The sequence below is a fragment of the Phyllobates terribilis genome, unplaced genomic scaffold (genome assembly GCF_046119375.1).
Source record: "Phyllobates terribilis strain yellow unplaced genomic scaffold, ASM4611937v1 Scaffold_1__5_contigs__length_1240528914, whole genome shotgun sequence".
Classification (NCBI taxonomy): Eukaryota; Metazoa; Chordata; class Amphibia; order Anura; family Dendrobatidae; genus Phyllobates; species Phyllobates terribilis.
Genome location: NW_027362761.1, coordinates 342,080,557 through 342,100,460, shown reverse-complemented (window position 1 = coordinate 342,100,460; position 19,904 = coordinate 342,080,557). Strand labels below are relative to the sequence as shown.

The 19,904-nt window shown below is 39.2% G+C and overlaps 1 protein-coding gene across 1 annotated transcript in view; it reads right to left on the bottom strand.

Annotated features, from left to right (window-relative positions):
* LOC141260424 (transmembrane protein 132D-like) overlaps positions 1-19,904 on the bottom strand; it is a 1,566,153-nt gene that overhangs the window by 492,169 nt on the left and 1,054,080 nt on the right. The window contains exon 4 of the mRNA XM_073676136.1: positions 9,502-9,685. Coding sequence (XP_073532237.1) covers positions 9,502-9,685 — 184 coding nt within the window. The remainder of the gene's footprint in view (positions 1-9,501; positions 9,686-19,904) is intronic.

Here is a 19,904-nt window from a genome sequence, read left to right as displayed (position 1 = left end):
TTAAATATATTTAAGAATTTTTGGTGATTATTTTTCTTTGCCACGTCACTATTTATATTAAGAAAACTAAAATTTTACATTTTTTACTCTAACCACAAGTAATAGGCTGACACTGCAGAGATCTATTTTTTTTTACAGATAGTGATTTTTACTACAGTGGGGAAAATTAGTATTTGATACACTTTTTATCGTAGGTATACTTCAACTGTAAGAGACAGAATCTTTAAAAAAATCCAGAAAATGACGTTGTAAGATTTTTACATAATTAATTTGCATTTTATTGTATGAAATAAGTATTTGATACAATGGAAAAACAGAACTTAATATTTGGTACAGAAGTCCTCCCATGCCTCCTGTGGATCATCTAGCTGGTCATTGGTGAACTTCAAATGGGCCTGGACATATGCTGGTGTGAGCAGGGAGACCTTGTGTGCCCTGCAGGATTTTAATCCATGACGGCATAGTGTGTTTCTAATGTTAATGTTTGAGACTGTGGTCCCAGCTCTCTTCAGGTCATTGACCAGGTCCTCCTGTGTTGTTCTGGGCTGATTCCTGACCTTTCTCAGAATCATCCTTACCCCACCAGGCGAGATCTTGCATGATCCCCAGGCTGAGGAAAAATGTCATCTTGTGTTTCTTCCATTTTCTAATAATTGTGCCAACAGTTGTTGCCTTTTCACCAAGCTGCTTGCCTATTGTCCTATAGCCCATGCCAGCCTTGTGCAGGCCTACATTTTTGTCCCTGTGTCCTTAGACAGCTCTTTGGTCTTAGCCATGATGGAGAGGTTGGAGTGTGATTGATTGAGTTTGTGGACAGGTGTCTTTTCTACAGGTAACGAGTTCAAACAGGTGCAATTAATACAGGTAATGAGTGCAGAGTAGAAGGGCTTCTTAAAGAAAAACTAACAAGTCTGTGAGAGCCAGAATTCTTGCTGGTTGGTAGGTGATCAAATTCTTATTTAAAGAAATAAAATGCAATTTAATTATTTAAAAATCATGCAATGTGATTTTCTGTTTTTTATTTTTAGATTCTGACTCTCACAGTTGAAGTGTACCTACAATAAAAATTACAGACCTCTCCATCCTTTGTAGGTGGGAAAACTTGCAAAATCGTCAGTGTATCAAATACTTATTTTTCCCACTGTATATGCAGAAATACTATGGAATTTCTGTATATAGTACAAACAATCAGACGATTACAGGTTCAATAATGCAGTAAAAGTTAACCTAAATGTAAAAAAAATGTAAAAAAATTAAAAAACATTAAAAAAGTTAAAATCATTTTCCTTTTCCCCCATTAAAATGAATAAAAAAATAAAAACAATACATATATGTGAAATCACCGAGTTCAGAAAAGTCTGAGCTATCAAAATATAAAAACAATCAACCCCGATTGATAAACACTGTAAACGGAAAAAAAAATTAAAAACACCAAAATTGCATATTTTGGATAGCTCTAATACCACAAAAAATGCTGTAACAAGTAATCAAAATGTCCTGTCTGTCTCAATCTGGTATTAATAAAAACATCATGTTGCCATGGTTATTTTTGACACTCACACAGCTCCATTGAGGGAAAAATAAAAACTGGTGACACAACCTCAAAATGTTTTTTTCAAACTTAAAAAATGTTTTTTCTCCTCTAAAATAATAAAAAATCTGGACATGTTTGGTATCGCTCTAATTGTACTGAAGAGGAGAATAATATTGCAAGGTCATTTTTACCGCACTATGTACGCAGTAAAAACTTCCCAAAAATCAATGTTAGAATTGCGAAAAAAAAACAACTGGCAATGATATGTATTAACCTCTTAATGACAGGTCTGAAAGGGCTGTAATGACTTGCCAGTTTTCATTTTTGCCTCTCCGCTTTTCAACAGCCACCACATTTTTATTTCTTCACTGATGTGGTTGCATGAGGCTGTTTTCTGCAGAACAAATTGTATTTTTTTAGTGCTCTTTAGGGGTGAATCTGAATTTATATATTTTTGTGGGAATGCAAATATAGAAAAAAGCCCTTTATGATTTAAGTATTCTAGGTTATATTTTTCACTGTTCATTTCCATACCAAATAACTTGTTGAATGAATTCTCCAAGTTACAGTGATATGAATACCTACTATAAAGACTGTCAAATTTCGAGAATAATTCGATTACATTCAAATAAATTTGCACAAAATGGATTTTTAGCAATTTTTTCCCTGTGAATTCAGCAAGTTAGTGGCCAGCTGACGTGACCATTTTGGTGAACTGTAGAGGGCCAGCAAACAGTTCCAAAAAATTGTACCGCTGCCCCTGCAGCTCACCATCTAGTCTTCCACGTTTCCTTTTTAACACGTTCCCAGTTGTGCACATTCTCTTTGGTGTTTTTTTGCAATTTCACTGGACTTAGAATTGTTTTTCAGTACACTATGTGGTAAAATTAATTATGTCATTCAAAAGTACAACTCGTCCCGCAAAAAATAAGCCCTCATATGTCTATGTGGACAGAAAAATAAAAAATCTATGACTCTGGGAAAAAATGTAAGGTCAAAAATGGAAAGCTGAGTCATGAAGGGGTTAAAAAGTCATCTCATTGTTACCAGAAACAGGAAAATCATAAGACATAACAATAGTGATGAGCGAACATGCTCACCACTGCTCGGTACTCGCCAGAGCATCTCAGTACTCGAGATGCTCGGAGCTCGCCGAGTACTTGCGCGATGCTCGAGCGGGAGCTCGGATCCCCGCCCTGCATGTTTGCTGCTATTTAGAGCGCCAATCAACATGCTGGGATTGCCTGCCACTCACTGTAATTCCATAGCCATGTTGGTTGTGGCATTACAGCGATTGCCCAAATCGATGGGAACAGTGCTCAGTGAAACATGAAAAGCCGGCAATTCATCAGCGGCATACATCGGTACCCGACAATTTAGAACAGAAAGAATAGAGCATCATACATAGATTAAATAGATAGAAACATGTCAGTCACATATATAATAAGTACAGTGACAGTGTTGGTTACTGTACTGGTCATTTAGGGTTTAAATAAAGGATTTATTTAAAAAAAAATTGGCAAGGGGTTCCCCATAATTTTACTCTCTAGCGGAGGTTAAGCAGACAGCTGGGGCAGATGTATGAAGCCTGGGAAGGGGGTAATACCCACGGAGCTTCCCAGGCTACTAATATCAGCCCCCAGCTGAATACCTAGCCTTTACTGGCTATTAAAATGGGGGACACCAAAAAAAAAAGACGTGGGGTCCCTCTATTTTAATAGCTAGCAAAGGCTAGGCAGACAGCTGGGGGCTGATATTAATAGCCCAGTTAGGGTGGCATAAATATTGGCCCACTCCCAGGCTAGAAACACCAGCCCTCAGCCGCCCCAGAAATGGCGCTTACACAGGATGTGCCAATTCTGGCACTTAGCCTCACTATTCCCACTGCCTTGTAGCGGTGGATGTGGGGTAATAGGGCTAGGGTTGATGTCAGCTTATAATGCTAGCTGGCATCAAGCCCAGGTTAGTAATTGGGAGGCGTCAATAAGACACCAACACCGAGAATAAAATCTTTTAATTGAAATAAACAAACAATATTCTAAATTAAACTCTACTTACCATTACGCCCATTCCAGCTGAATCCCATGTTTCCTGCAATAAAAGTAAAATAATTAACCAACCTCATCATTACCTTTCCAGGGTTCCCACGAAGGCTCCAGCTCTGCTACATTGATATGGCAGGCTGGATCGTAGCAGAACGCTGCCATCCAGCTTGTCATCCTTCAGAGACACTGTGGAGCGCAGGCATGCTTGCGCTTCACAGTGTTTCGCTGTGAAGGCATCCAGATGAGCCGAGTTCATGTCAAATGAACTCGGCTCACCTCATACACGTCACTGACAGGGTGGGAGAATGCCATCCCAGCGTGGGAGAATTCTCCTGCTCACGAGGTGACGTCATTTGCCGACACCGCATGCGCAGTAGAATTCTCCCACGCTGTCAGTGACGTGCATGAGGTGAGCCGAGTTCGTTTGACACCTTCTCAGTGTCTCTGCAGCATGGCAAGCTGGATGGCAGCGTTCTGCTACTATCCAGCCTGCCATTTCAATGTAGCAGAGCTGGAGCCATCGTGGGAACCATGGAAAGGTAAGGATGAGGTTGGTTAATTATTTTACTTTTATTGCAGAAGACTTTGGCTTCAGCTGGAATGGGTGTAATGGTAAGTAGAGTTTAATTTAGAATATTAAAGTATTTTGTGTTTATTTCAATTAAAAGATTTTATTCTGGGTGTTGGTGTTTTTTTTCACTTTCACTATGGGGTTATTAATGGGGGTGTCTTATTGACTTCTCCACATTACTAACCTGGGCTTGATGTCAGCTAGCATTATAAGCTGACATCAACCCCAGCCCTATTACCCCACTGCCACCACTACAGGGCAGTGGGAAGAGTGAGGCTAAGTGCCAGAATTGGCGCATCCTATGGATGCGCCATTTCTGGGGCGGCTGAGGGCTGGTGTTTCTAGCCTGGGAGGGGGCCAATATTCATGGCACCCTTCCTGGGCTATTAATATCAGCCCCCAGCTGTCTGCCTATCCTTTGCTAGCTATTAAAATAGAGGGACCCCACGTCATTTTTTTTGGGGTCCCCCTATTTTAATAGCCAGTAAAGGCTAGGTATTCAGCTGGGGGCTGATATTAGTTGCCTGGGAAGCTCTGTGGGTCAATTTTTTTTTATAAATCCTTTATTTTAAAGCTAAATGACAAGTACAGTAACCAACACTGTCACTGTACTTATTATATATGTGACTGACATGTTTCTATCTATCTAATCTATGTATGATGCTCTATTCTTTCTGTTCTAAATTGTCAGGCACTGATGTTATAACTGAATGAGGCTGCTGAATTGCCGGCTTCTTTAAAGAGACGGGTGAGTGAAAATCGGAGGGCACTAGTGTATTCCGAGTGCCCTGCTATGTTTTTCATGCACCCTCCTATATACCCTGCCTGCCTGTCTATATATTCTGCCTGCCTGCCATGTTTCATTGAGCACCATTCCCATCGATTTGGGCAATTTTTGACCTTCTGCAAACCGCCGGGGGAGACCACCAGAAAAATGCTCGAGTTTTCCATAGACTTACATTGGGCTCGCTGCTCGTGTTGAGCACCCGAGTATCACAATGTGCTTGGCCCGAGCTTCGAGCACCTGAGCATTTTAGTGCTCGATCAACACTACATAACAACTATCTTTATAAAATAAACTGGATCCATAAATTACAATAAATGATGGTCACAGCTCATCTCATGACCCCACTCTGCACAGAGAACAACTAAAAAAACTTCTCCCATAGAAACCAATGCATGATTTACACAATTGTTTCTTAGGGTCTTTGTGGCATATATCTGAATGCATTTATTAGCAGCCCTAAAAGATGTATGCCCTCATAGTTGCATACAAAAAATAGAATAGAAAACATACAATCAGAAAATCAAAAGTAGAATTTTTATTTTTAGCAGTAATTCGTAAAAAACAAAATATAGGTTATACCTTCCCATGTCAATACTGCAAAAGTCTGCTTTCGTCATTTAATTCTTATGACCTCTTTGTTCAAATATGTCCTATCACTGTAGAATTCAGGACTAGAATAGGTATAAATGTGGCGATATTCATTCTTCCTTAGAAAAATAGTTTTCCATTTGTCCTCTCCTTCCTCTCTGAACATAGGCATGCTTACCTAGGCTACACAGATTTCCCATATGACTTTAATGTCAAGTGCATTACTGAGAATGGCATGTACTGTAGTTTGCTTTCTTTCTCCCTGTGGAGTGTCAATAGAAACGACAAGTCAAACAGCAGGCTCCAGCTACTGGAAAAGCTGATGTTATGGAAAATAGCAGCAAGGCTGGAATAGGTAGAGTCTTTGTTACTTTGGAGTAATGGGTCATATTAACAGCAAAAGGCACTCAGATAATTGTTAGAAAAATGAAAAGGGCATTCTAGTTCCTGATGGCATGAAATAGAGTTGGTGATTTATACTTTTCCAACTAAAACTTAATATAACTTGGAAAGTTAGCGCTAGTACATTGATTCTCTGTACTCCCTGGTCAACATGTTCACTCTATCTGGGGAGAATATAGAATGTAATTTTATATATCAGTGTGAATAAGGTTAACAAACCGATTCCAAGTCTTTGGTGCTCTATTAAACCACAATTGCTCTCAAACGAAGAAGACTCCAAATAGTGTTGTATCATTCTAGTGTGGCCAAGCTGTCAAAAGAAAAAAAACAACTGCCAATTATTAGCCCCTTAATAACAGGCCTACAGCGTTTTAATGACTGCCCAGCCAATTTTTTATTTTTTTTACCTCTCCGCTTTTAAACAGCCGTAATATTTTTATTCCTTCGCTGATTTGGTAGTGCGAGGCGTTATTTTCTGCGGAACATTGTATATTTTTTCAGTGTTATTTAGGGGTAAATCTGAATTTATAGAATTTTTTTGGTATGCAAATATAGAAAAAAACACTTCATGGTTTAGGTTTTATAGCTAATATTATTTACTGTTCATTTCCACACAAAATAACCTGTTGAATGAATTTTCCAAGTTATTACAGTCATGTGAATACCTAATACAAAGACATGAGCAAATTTATTTGACTGAAAATGAATTCTTCTCGAAATTCACGAAAACTTTTATTATCTAAAATATGGATTTTTTTTGCAATTTGCTCCCTGCGAATTCAGCTAAAGAGTAGCTAGTTAAAGTCGCCATTTTGGTGAACCGTAGAGGGCCAGCAAACAGTTGGAATAATTGTATCGTCAACCCTGCAGCTAGCCATCTGGTCTACTACATTTCTCTTTTAACACTTTCCCCGTCATGCACATTCTCTTCGGACCTTTTTATGCCTGGCTAGGTCTTCCGGCTCAATGAGGACTCTGAAGTCACTGTATAGCATACCAATGCGGCACATGTCACAAAGTTACGATGGGTGTCATTCGAGTGATGGCCCATTGACATCCAAAGCTTAGTCGAGTTGGAAGCCCTGGAGTGTAGGGAAGAGGCTGAAGAAAATATGTGACACGGGAGAAGGCAAAAAGAAGAGATGCGAAGAGCCATGTGGTGAGCTGAGGGGATGGCGAGACAGATGAATGGTTAGGTGAGTATTAACAATAAGCAGGCAAAATTGTAATTTACCTGTTCATGAAGTTTTCCATGGGAAATTCAATTTATGGAGAAGTTATTCTCCATTAATTTAATGTTCAACGTCTAATTTCTAAATGTAATATTTAAAGAAATATATAAAACTCCTTATACTCACCTAACTGCTCATCTCTCCGGTCCCTCCACTCTTCAACGTTACCTGTCCTGTCCTCACTGCATCTTTGCTGCTGCAAACACTGAAATCCCTGGGCCTCTCACACTGGGCTAGGAATTCCGGCTTTAATAGAACCTAGGAGGGTCTTGAACATGTTTGCGTAAGGTCACTGCGCATGTCATGATGTCCTAATGCTGTGATCTTTTGAGCTCGCGCATAACCCTCTTGAGAAGTACCAGTCCAGCGTCAGAGGCTCAATTATTTAAGTGCAATTGGTAGCAATTTGAAGATGTGGTGAGAACCAGACAGGTGATATACAGCTGTATATTTTAGGCTTGAGAAAGGCCAAATATGGCCGACGCATTACCTCATTTTGTCTCCTCACTTTTGTGAGGTCTTTTTAAATATTGGAACAAAGATCACATTTTTTTAAGGATTACTTTATGGTGCCTCAGTCTTTTTTAAAGATCCCCATTCGTGTTATGACAATGCTTCTATGAAAACCAGCCCATTAAAAATAAAGAAATAATTAAAAAATATATACATATTTGGTATTGCTGCATCCATAAAAGTCCAATCTATCAAAATTAATGTAACCAATTAGTAAATGGCGCAACAAGAAAAAATAATCTAAAAGTGCCAGAATTGAATTTTTTGGGCTTGCCACAACACTGAAAAAGATGTAATAAGAAGTGATTAAAACATTATATCTACCCAAAATGGTTTCAATAAAAACGTTAGCTCAGTGGGCAAAAAACAAACACTCACCTAGCAACAAGAATGATGAGAACATCATGGGTCTTGGAATATGACAATATTAGCATTTTTTTTTTCTATGAATTTCTGAATCCTATTGGCAGGTCATTTTTACTACATAACGAAATGCTGTAGCAAAAAAAACAATTGCGGAGTTACATTTTTTGCAAACTTTCAACGCACTTTTTCCCATTTTCCAATACATCAAAAATTAAAATGAATGATGTTATTGAAAGCTAAAAACAAGTCCTCATACTTCCATGTGGATGGAAAAATAGAAAAAAATTTTGAAAAAGAAGAGGAAAAAATGAAAACGTAAAAATGAAAAACTGCCCAGTCGGGAAGGGGCTAAAGTGAACCTGTTACGACCCCCGATGTATCTGTTTACTAAATACTTGTATTTCCCCTAATATAATAATTCTGGTTATTTTTAGAACTTTGCATTGTGCTGTTGTTTATTTTATTCCTTCAAGAAATATACCATTTTACTAAATTTCATAACTATGTGTTGGCATTCCTCTTGTAAAACCAGTGGGTCCTACATGGTCTGCCCCTGTCAGCATTAATTGGGCAGTATCAGGCTTTGTAGGGATACGCTCACAAATAGTCAATTTATTAATACATTTCTAGAAAAAATAATAGAGCAAGTTCATATTACATAATTCCAGAAAATGTTGCTCCAAAATTATTTAATTATAAGAAATACAATTATTTAAAAAAATCAGACATTTCTGCAATATGTTTAAATAGCAGTAGATATTAGGGAGCAAAAACTTATTTTAAAAAACCTTAGATAGCAAAGTAAGTACATGCATTAACTAATAAGTATGGCAGATGTATAGAGATTTGTGGTTAAAATACAGTACATATCACGAAATATAGCAAGTACACATAAGGCTTAAAGTACAATTGCATAAAAGTAGTAAATATGTTGATGAATGAACCTGAATGATTTATCAGAGTGACAGATAAATAGACCTATCATGTTCTTGATGTATTTTTCTGCAGGTGCAGTCTGCCCATCTCCTCATTCATTATTATTATCGATTGTCTTTCTGAATTCTATGTTGTGCACTTATCTAAACATGAACCCATTAAATTGATGTATAATTTTTGTAGGAAATTACACATTAGGCCATTAAAAGAGTAATTCCTTTCGCAGCCCACTGCCAACAAAATAAAATTCAAGGTACTTGTGCTGACGTTTACAACACTTTGTGCCCTTGTTCTGTCCTATTGATCTAAATGCTTAACCAATTACATCTCAAAGTGCAGTCTCATATCCTTGGGATAGTACCAGAAGCTACTACCCAAATCATTATACATTCCATACGTGCTGAAATTTAAATGATGGAAAAAGAAATGAGAAGGCATTATTTTTATTCCTCTACTTATCTTTAATTAATCACAAACTTTGAAAATAAAAAAAGAATTTGTCAAATTGAAATGAAAATATCACATACCATTGCCAGTGGTATTAAAGCCATGATGTCCCTTTCATTGACGTATATTTTGGAGACACCAAGATCTGATAGAACTTGCCCAAGGTATTCAACTTGCCAGGTGATTATCTGTACTCCTGATGGGTCGGTCGAACTGCCAATTTTAAAATCCATCTGGAAAATTTCATAGTAGTTTTCTATAAAACTGAAGAAAAAAAATGTTTTTACTAAAACAGAATCTACCAAAAGGAGATATTAAAAGACACATTGGACTTGTACAAACTCTTTTCCTTTATTATGTCTTAAACAGTTCCATTTAGATACTCGTGAAGTGTCACCAAATTCTGTAAACACATCAATTACGCCCACATTTTACATCTATCTGACAGGTATGTCTCAAACTGGGAAAACCAATGTCTGTTCTCAATGTAAACTTATGATATAGACGTACAAAAAATTCCTTATAGTTGTATGAATTGCTCCTTTTGTACAAAAAAGTTTAAACATGCAGAACAATAGTTACTTTAAAATACCAAAATAATAATTTATTTTAAAGTGTACCTGTCATTTGAATGGAAATGTTTAAAAAATGCATAAACCTATATAGCACATTACCTTTGCTAATCTGCCATTTTTTTCTGTAAACTTGTTTATATGCCCCTCCCCCCAGCTACTTTATTCACTGGCAGCACTTTTTTTGCAGAGGATGGGCATGTGCTATGCTAGCTGTACTGCCTGCTGTATGTGACCCTGACTTCCATCACCTTACACCCCACTGCTGCTGCTGCGCTGCGCTGCTGATGAACTATGAGAAACTAGGAGGAAATTGAAATACAGATTAGGTGGACAATAGCAGACAAGGCTGGGATGAAGAGAGAAGGATGGAACAGAAGTACCATAATAGAGTGGCAGATAGAATATACTTTTAAGATTATGCCCTTACTTCCTATAATCTTTCATGCTTTTCTGTAACTATAGATGAATCAGTACTGACAAAAAACAGTGGACAGAAAATTGAAATTAAAAGAGACATCTTGTCAGCCAATGTCAAGACCAAAGGCAGTAGAGTAGAGTATTGTGACTCAAGGATGCATAAACCTATAATAATAATAATCTTTATTTATATAGCGCCAACATATATAGCATATGTAAAGCACGTTACCGCGGATTTGCCACTTTTTCTGCCAACTTGTATATGCCTCCCAATCTTCTTGATCCTCTGACAGAGGACGGGTCAAGTGCTATACTAGCTGAGCTGCCAGTTGTATGTGATCCTGACTTTGTTTCCTTTAGTCTCCACTGTTTCAATGTGTACTACTGATGTATGAGACACACGGAGGAAAATAAAATATAAGTTGGGTGTAAAATAGCAGACATGGCTGGGATGAAGAGAGACGGGTGGAACAAAAGTACTATAAGAGAGCTGGCAGAGAGAGCAGGCTTGTAAGACATGCCCCTACTTCCGGTAATCCTTCTTTCTAGCCTGTAACTATAGACAGATCAGTGTTGACAACAAGCTGTGAGCACCAAATTGAAATGAAAGGAGTCATCTAGTGGACCAGCATCCAAGACCCTATATGCCTGTGAGACAGCTAAAGCCGAGACATCTGGCGGTAGAGCAGGGTATTGTGTTGTGACCATGATCAGTGTTGTTCATGGATGAGTGAAAACTGCCTAAGAAAAGCAATGTAAAGATTGTTTAAGTACAAAGCTGAATTTACTCTTGTTCCATAATGCTATTATGCAGTCATCATGTGATTCATAACTATTCAGGAATTTATATTCTTTTTTTAACAAATTAAAGTGAACCCTTCACATTGAAAATGCAGGCAATATGTTAAAGAGCCAGACGTGCGGAGTAGATTTTTATTCACATTTGTGGATTCAATATAACTAATGGTTTATTCATTTAAAGGGGTTTTCCCACAAACAAAGTTCATTTTAATTATTAGATCTTAGAATAAAAATAAGTTCCACAATTGGATGTGTTAATAAAATGTTCCTGTCCCGAGACAACCTTATAAATGTGCCCCTGCTGTGTACTGTGTAATGGATGTGTCTGACCATGAAAGAACATGGTCTGATCATACCACAGCTCCTGGGCAGGGGAGGACGTAAAGGAGAGTATAAAGGCAGGACAAGGATTGCAGCTTAGTCTTTCTGTGAGGTAAAACAAGCTTTCAAACAAGCAGGGAAATGATTTTCCTTACAGAAACCAGCAGTCGCGATCCCATACTGTCCCGTCTGTATACTCTCTTTTGCATCTTCCCCTGCCCAGGAGCTGCAGTATAATCAGACCAAGTTCCTGCACACAGCCATTACAAAGTACAAAGCAGAGGCATATTTATAAGATGTTTTCAGCACAGGAACATTATTTTAACACATCCAATTATAAAACTTTTTATTTCAAGTTCTATTGATTGAATCGTACTTTGGAAATGGGAATCCCCTGATTTTTCTAGGATCTAGTGGATTTTTCTATTCAAATATAGACAGCTTTTCCTATGGGTGAGCATATAGAGGAAATCATCAATTACTGATTTCAACAGCCCACTGTACCCCTAAGCCCAAAATATCCAAAGGATTAAATGAACAAACTACTAATTTTATTGAATCTGCTGAGCACATTTTGTTCTAAATCGTGGTGCCAATTCATTGGACCACATTTGTAATGTGATAGGTTCCTTTTAATAAGTACATAGCTAGTCAGAGCACAGGATCTGCTACATTTCAATATGCTACACAAGTAAGTTCACAGAAAAGCAACCAAATATTGTAAATAAGGGTTTGATTTTTGCTCCCATTCCTGGGATATGGCATCCTTCTTCTCTGCATATAAATCTTGTCTTGTTAGCCAATTAGGCTTTGTCCTCAAAAACACTCAGAGAAAAGTTGATGACCTTGACCAGTTGGATAAAAAGACAAGATTTATATACAAGGAATAAGGGGCCAAATGTCAGGAATAAGAGAAAAATTACACAAGATTCAGGCGGACAGTGGCATTTACATCTGATTAAACATACATATTTAGAGGGAATCTTTCAGCATGTTTTTGCTACCTCATTTGAGTTCAGCATAATGTAGGCAAAGAGAAGCTGAATGCAATGATTTATTACTTAGTTTACTGGGTGCATCAGTTCTGACACAATCAAAGGTTTTATATTTAGAATGAAGCACAGCTTAGAAAGCTAACTCCGCCCCCACCAGGCTCTCTGTGTGCAAAATCCATAGTCAGTGAGGTGCTTATCGCAGATGGGAGAGTTGATGGACTAGTCCTGCAATGTTAGTCTCTTACATAGTTACATAGTTACATAGTTTATAAGGCCGAAAAAAGACAAGCGTCCATCCAGTTCAGCCTATTTCTTGTGCACTGCAGCTATTCCGCAGCGTTGATCCAGGGGAAGGCAAAAAAAACTCATGCGGTATAGGCCAATTTACATCATTGAGGAAAAATTCACTTCCCAACTCCAATCTGGCAGTCAGATTAAATCCCTGGATTAAGTAACTATCACTAAGCATAAGATGTAATTTTATTGTTCTCAAGAAAGGCGTCCAGGCCTCTCTTGAACTCATTAAGCGAGTTGGACATCACCACTTCCTCTCCCAGAGAGTTCCAGAGTCTCACGGCTCTGACCGTAAAGAATCCCCTTCTATTCTGGTGCAGGAACCTCCTTTCCTCCAGACGCATAGTGTGCTCCCTCATCTATGTCACCATCCTTGGTATAAACAGGTCATGGGAGAGATCTCTGTACTGCCCCCTGATGTATTTATACATGTTTATGAGGTCTCCCCTAAGCCTTCTCTTTTCCAACGTAAATAGGCCTAATTTTGACAACCTCTCTGGGTATTCTAGTCCCTCCATTCCCTTTATTACCTTAGTCGCCCTCTTAGTGATAAATCTTTCACAGTTAGTAAACAATAGCACGCACTTTGACAAGTGACACATCCCTGAATTCGGTGTTTCAGCCTCTGTCTCCTGCTGTCTTCAGATTACATAGCAAAAACTACTGACAGATTCTCTTTAAGGAATGAGACTGGTGATCTTTAGCATCTAAAAATCACTCCATCCAAGTTAATTTTTCATTCTGTAATTTGCTGGATGCCAGTAAATAGTGGTACAAGGTCAACAATCTATAATATATATGGGCAGTTCCACAACTATGTTAATAGTTTTGAAGTATATGTTTTATTTTGTGATAAAAGGTCAAGTGGTCATAGAGAGCGTTATTATTATATGGGTTTAAAATCAGTTTACTTCTTTCAGGGCTAACAGAGGTTGCCAAGGCTACTAATAGTCACACACAGGGAGCAGATTTCCCTTTAAATATACCTCAGGCATTATGAGAGTCAGCTTTATAACAGCTCGGAAGAAAAGATAAGTTGGAAAAAGTTATTTAGTACCTAAAGTAAACTTTTTATTGTAATTTTAGTATAGGTTAAAATTGCTGTGCTTGTTAAAACTAGCAACATTGCAATTTACTTCATATTTTAAAATCTTAACTCTATAGTTTACTGCTCTTTGCCTTAGTTACCAACCATCTCAGTGTGCTTTGTCTCCTAGTGCTTAAGTGCTTGCAAGCTGTTTGCTATATAGCTTGCTAGCACTAATCTGGCGCTAACCAGTATCCCAGCATTACTCCCATGTTGCACAGGCAATGCGGATCAAACATGCTATTGGTCTGAACTACCAATCTTAGGAGCGCACCACCCCCAGCAATCTAAATGGAACAGTGCACTCCTGAAGATAGAAAATAAAGAAAATAAGAAAACCCCTTTATCATGGAAATAAAGTTTTAACCCCTTACTGATGCTGGACACACTGGTATGTCCAATGTCATTTCCTGAGCCCGCATCTTTGCCAGCAGATGATGGTTGTGTTATTCAACCATCATCTGCCTGTAACAACTGCGAGTTACCACATTAAATGCCACTGTCAATCTGTGATGGTGTTCTGTTCTAACCACCCATCTGCACCCCCTGTGATGCAACTGTGAGTCGCCAATGGGTTGCTATAATAGTTAGGAGTCATAGCAACTCTTATGAAATGATTAAGAGCGGTTCACTGCTCGAAACGTGCAAGTTTTTAATCCCCCTTGTATGTTTTTTCATCATTTTTTAATGGATCTACAATAAAAATAACTTTATATTACCTACAGATGGATGTGCGGAATTTCCTCTACTGCTACCTGTCATAGCTACCCAGTGGCTGGATTTTATAGAAGACTGTGATTTTTTATTTTTGCTATAAACAGAAATACTGTGGTATTGCTTTGTATATAACAAGACATCAGCCAGTCACAGGTTCAAGTTTATTGAGGTGACTACCAATTACAGTGAAAAGTAAAAAAAAAACATGTTTTGAAAAATATGGAAAAGAAATAAATGATTAAAAAATATATGAAAGTTTGACACCACCCACTTTTACACCATCAAAAAGTAAAGGAATTAAATAAAATAAAAAATACACATATTTGGTATCTTCACGACCGTAAAAGTCTGATCTATTAAAAAGTAATATATAAACTCAGTGTGGAGAAAAATAAATGAAAAAATGCAATAATAAGAGATTAAACTATTGAATATATCTAAAATGGAATAAATAAAAACATCTGCTTCGCCCACAAAAAACAAGTCCACATACGGCTCTATCTATTGAAAAATGTACATGTTATCGGTCTTGGAAATTGGTAACACAAACAATATTTTTTTAAATCTTTCTTCACTACTTAAATATAAAAAAATGCATGTTTGGCATGACTGTAATCAGACTGACATGGAAAAATCATATTGCCAGTTTATTTTGGTATAAAAACCCCAAAAGCAAACATTATGTGATTGAAAATTACAAAAAGTCTGACTTAAAACAAGCTCTCATAATGGCTATAACTTTGGTCCCCTCAAATTTGATCAATTTGGGATTTGATTTAAGAGGATTGCACAAAAAAAGTTTCCTGGCATCATTTCGCACATTGTTGAAAACTGCAGTGGCCTTTTCCATGATGTCCTACAGCTATCACATCAAGTGGTTTAGGGGGAACTTAAATAAAAGAAAAAAATCAACTCACTCACGGAACAATCATTGCATGCAATGATTAAGGACGTAGTGTCAGAAACGCGTATGCTATTCCACATTTGATTTTCAATAAAGATGTTATTTTAAGGACCCCTTTGCTGGATTTCTACATTTTTCCTATATATGAATTATTAAAGCCATTATAAAAGATGAGGGCCAGTTTACCATAGGTATAGGATTTCAGAGATCACTTCTCATTCCACAAAGGGAAAGAAGAAGGACTAAATCTGATTGTTGTGTACTAATACAATGTGATGAAGCACATTGAAAATGGGTATGGTAGTCTCAGTTTGTGAATAATAATCCAACGATTCAAGTGATGTAGGGAGGTGTTGTACCTGTGTAGTCAGTGTGTCTGTGAATTGATTGATCAGTTATATATTGCAATAACAGCACCTTAATAACAGCATTTTTTTTCATTCTTCACACATGGCACACCACTTTATCCATTTTCCCTTAGCCAGACAGGTTGAGGTCACTTGGACATTAATAAGGCTCAGCTCAAAAAGGGTTCAATACAGTCTTAGGAGACCTCAGAGTGTTATACACATATTTTACAGGCAATTAGAGGTTTTGCAATATTTCAATTTTATTCACCACAGATCAAATTTTAGGGGGAATTCAGAAAACATGGCAAATTTGAATTTCATCTTTTCTGACAGAAGTCTGGATGTGTGTCATTTTGGGGTGTGTGCAATTCCTTTGAGCTATACTGTAGACCTGTGATATTATAATTTTTGTTTTTATGGGATATGGAAACCTTAGCAACAAATTGTTCCCCATAATACACTATGTAAATCATTTTAATCACTCATTCATACAAATTCAAAAAAACCCCTGATGTGTTTTAGAAACTACAATGGAAAATGATAAAATCTGAGAGCTAGTCTTTGAAATATGATCACAGCAATAGCGTGGGCACCAAAGGAAGTAAAATTATCTACCTTTATGTGGTAAGCTGAAAATTACATGTTACAATCTCACAATTGTTATAAAGCTAATGCCCAAAGTGATTCATTATTATTAGCTAAAACACAGGGGAGTCTTATTTCTAAAGATCACAATTTTTTTTTTAAGTTCAAAGCTTTAATGGTAAGATAACTGCCTTTATAAATAAATATCGTTATAAAATAGACAGCCAATGGCGAACCAGACAGTTATGATTTTACAAGGGTGGAAATACTTTTGACACTAAGAAAATGTGTTTGATCAAATAATATACGAATGAAATATTTATGCAAAAATATAGTATATACTATGACGTGTATATTTTAATTCCATTAGAATATGTCTACAATATAGCTCTGTTCAAAAACACCATATGGAGGCCCAGGGATTGCTGAATTTTGTAATATATGTTGTAAGAAAGCAGGAGGTAAGGTCCTGGATTGCAGATATGTGCCAAAAAGGGGTTGGCCTCAGTAATGTAAAATCTGTGCCCGTAACATTTGGTTACTGAGAGAGTTTTAATGTGACTGGATTTTGTTTCTGGGATTTACAGTAAGAGCAACCAAAATAGTCTGGGTGGGCAAGTTGTTCCAATAATCCAGCCCAGGGCTTACAGGCCTAATAACAGCAGCTGGGTTAGCTCAGCAGTGTGGAGTTTGGGCTGTAGCTGAATAGAGGTGTGTTGGCTTGGTGAATGTGTTTAAAACTATTTAAGCTGATACTACTTGGAATACCAATATTGGTGAGGCTGCTACAATTACTTTGTTGCATTGTGCCTGAAGAAAGGACAGTTTACGTTATTCATTTGTACCAGAGAAAGTTTGTTTTCATTTTGGAGCTGTAAAGTTTATGATGGACAATAAGCTTTATGCTGTTTTTATATAAAATCCTGTGCTGGTGCGTATCCAAGCGGCTACCAGAGAGCTGAAACCCTACAATGAACAATGCATAGTTAAAGTAACTGGTATCAGCGTCCCTTTTAATATTCCTCTTATTCCCAATCCTCTCTTGTATGTACACTGCTCAATAGTGTTGAGCCACCCCCGTAGTGTTCGAGTTCGGTTCGGTTCGTCGAACACCCGTGTGTTCGCCGAACTGTTCGTCGAACTGTTCGTCGAACACCTTCGAACACCGTTAAAACCAATGGCAGGCAAACAAAAACACATAGAAACACATAGAAAACACCTTCAAAGGTGTCCAAAAGCTGACAAACTGCTCAGAAGACATAACTAACACATGGAAAAGTGACAAGTACATATAGTCATGCGAAAATAAAAGAGGTGGAGGAGTAAAAGGAGGGGGAGACACAGATATAGGCATGTCATGCCCTTCTAAAATCCAAAAAGTGAGAAGCCGACACGGCCAGTCCGTTCCTGCCCGTGCCACCTCCGTGTCGCCGGGTTTGTGCCAGAGCCGCGGTGGACCCTGACGGCCAGCCCCCCTCTCCTAATACTGGTGCCTGTCCGCTGGTGGGTCGAGCCCCCCGCGGTGGGGGGGGAGTAACATCTCCAGAAGAAAGACCATCTTCCAGCCAAACTAACATGTCGACTTCTTTTCGTGGACAATGTGATACGATCCCTTTGTTACGGACACGCCCATCGCTACAAATTCCAGATGAGGCACAAAAACAGCAGGTGCTTCAGCGGATATCAAGTGCTCCTTCAAGTGGGCTCTCCTCCACCTCAACTTCAACATCAAAAATACTCCAGTCCTCAGAGGTGTCACCCCAATCGCACTTGCTTCCTCACAGCTCCCAAGTCTCCAGCTGCCCGTCTGAGTATGGGGTAACACAGATGGTTGAGTCTGCACAGCTGTTTACTCATACTATAGCCTGGGAAACGGAGGTCTGCTCCAGAGCTTCTGTTAATCCAGACGAGGAAATGATCTGCACTGATGCCCAGAATCTTTATAAGTCGGATCCAGGACCAGATGAAGAAGGTTCTGAGCATAATGTAGACCCTCGTTCCCAAACTGTAACTCCTGTTGGTGGAGACAATGATGAAGACGATGATGAGACTCAAATACCTGATTGGAGCGACAACTTGACTTTTCGGTCAGGGCAGGAAGAGGTTGGCTTTGAGGACGACGGGTGTGATAACACACAGGGTGATGATGACAAGGTTGGAGATCCCACTTACTGTCAACCCACAGTCAGCCAGTCGATGAGGTCACCCGGGCCTTTGCCTGGCCTTTGGGATGTCGCGGTGGTCGGCTCCCTGGCCCGTACCCTGGGGTCACTCTTTAAAAGGGTGGATAATTGTTAATTTTATAAGAGTTTGTGACACCACCTGTGGTATCTGGTGAGAAGCACCAGCGCTGCAGCAGTCCACTGAGGCCCGTGATAAGGCAGCTCGATGGTATAGCTCCCCACAGGTGGAGCTAGGTCTCAGGGCAGCGTATGCAGGGGGAATGCAGGACAGGCGAGACCCAGCTGGGTCAGAGCAAGAACGGAAACGGACACGGTAGTCACTTCAGTACCTTTTACTGGAGGAAATTCAGGCACATCCTGGAGCACTGTAGGGTGAAGGGTGCATATCAGGATCCTCCCCAATGAGCGGGTGTAGGGCCTCCTGTTTCTTGCCTCTGCGCAGTAAGTTTCTGACCTGCCTGGAGCTAGGCCTAACTTTGTCTCTGTCCTGCGCTGGCTGACCTTGTGGTAGGGCCTTCTCTTGAAGTTCACGCTCCCAGTATGCGGGGCCTAAGCGTCTCCTGGCTCTGTTACGTATCAGCACCTTAGCAATCCTGGGACTTGTAGTTCTCCAGGGATTCCGGTTATGCCTTACTGGGTCATAGAGATCCCGGTAAGCTCGGATCCGGTGTCCGGTAAATGCTTCGGGGTGAGCTGGTTAAGCTCCTCTGCCCCTTATGTACTAACTCGCCACTCGCCTTCGGCCTACTCGGGCCCTCAATAGGCTATACACACTAACGGCAGCTTGCTGCGCTTCACCGATCTTATGACGCCGGCACACCTTAAGCTCTATCTGGGCTCCCTGAATCTAGCTAGCAGGAGCCTCTTGCTCCACTGCTGAACTATTAACTGAGTTCTCTAGACTAGACTGAGCTCCACTGCAGACTGACCTCTCTTAGGCTTCTCTACTGCAGGAACTCTTCAGAGGAACTGAACTGCCTAGCTCCACCTTCCCTATTTATATCCCTAACGGGCTCCCTCTGCTGGTCTGAGGTGGAAGGTGGAGATGTGTGAATGTTTATGGGGGCCTCTTGTGGAGGAATCCATCAATACACTCTTCTAGGATCTGTGATACCAAGCGCAGCGGGGCGTCACAGATGCTATTGACGACGAGGTTAGGTTGCGCCTTCCTGGACAGAGACGGAGTTCTGGAAGCACGTCATCAACTGCATCCTCAACCACAACTCCGCCTCTGACCACAAGTCGTAGTGGCTC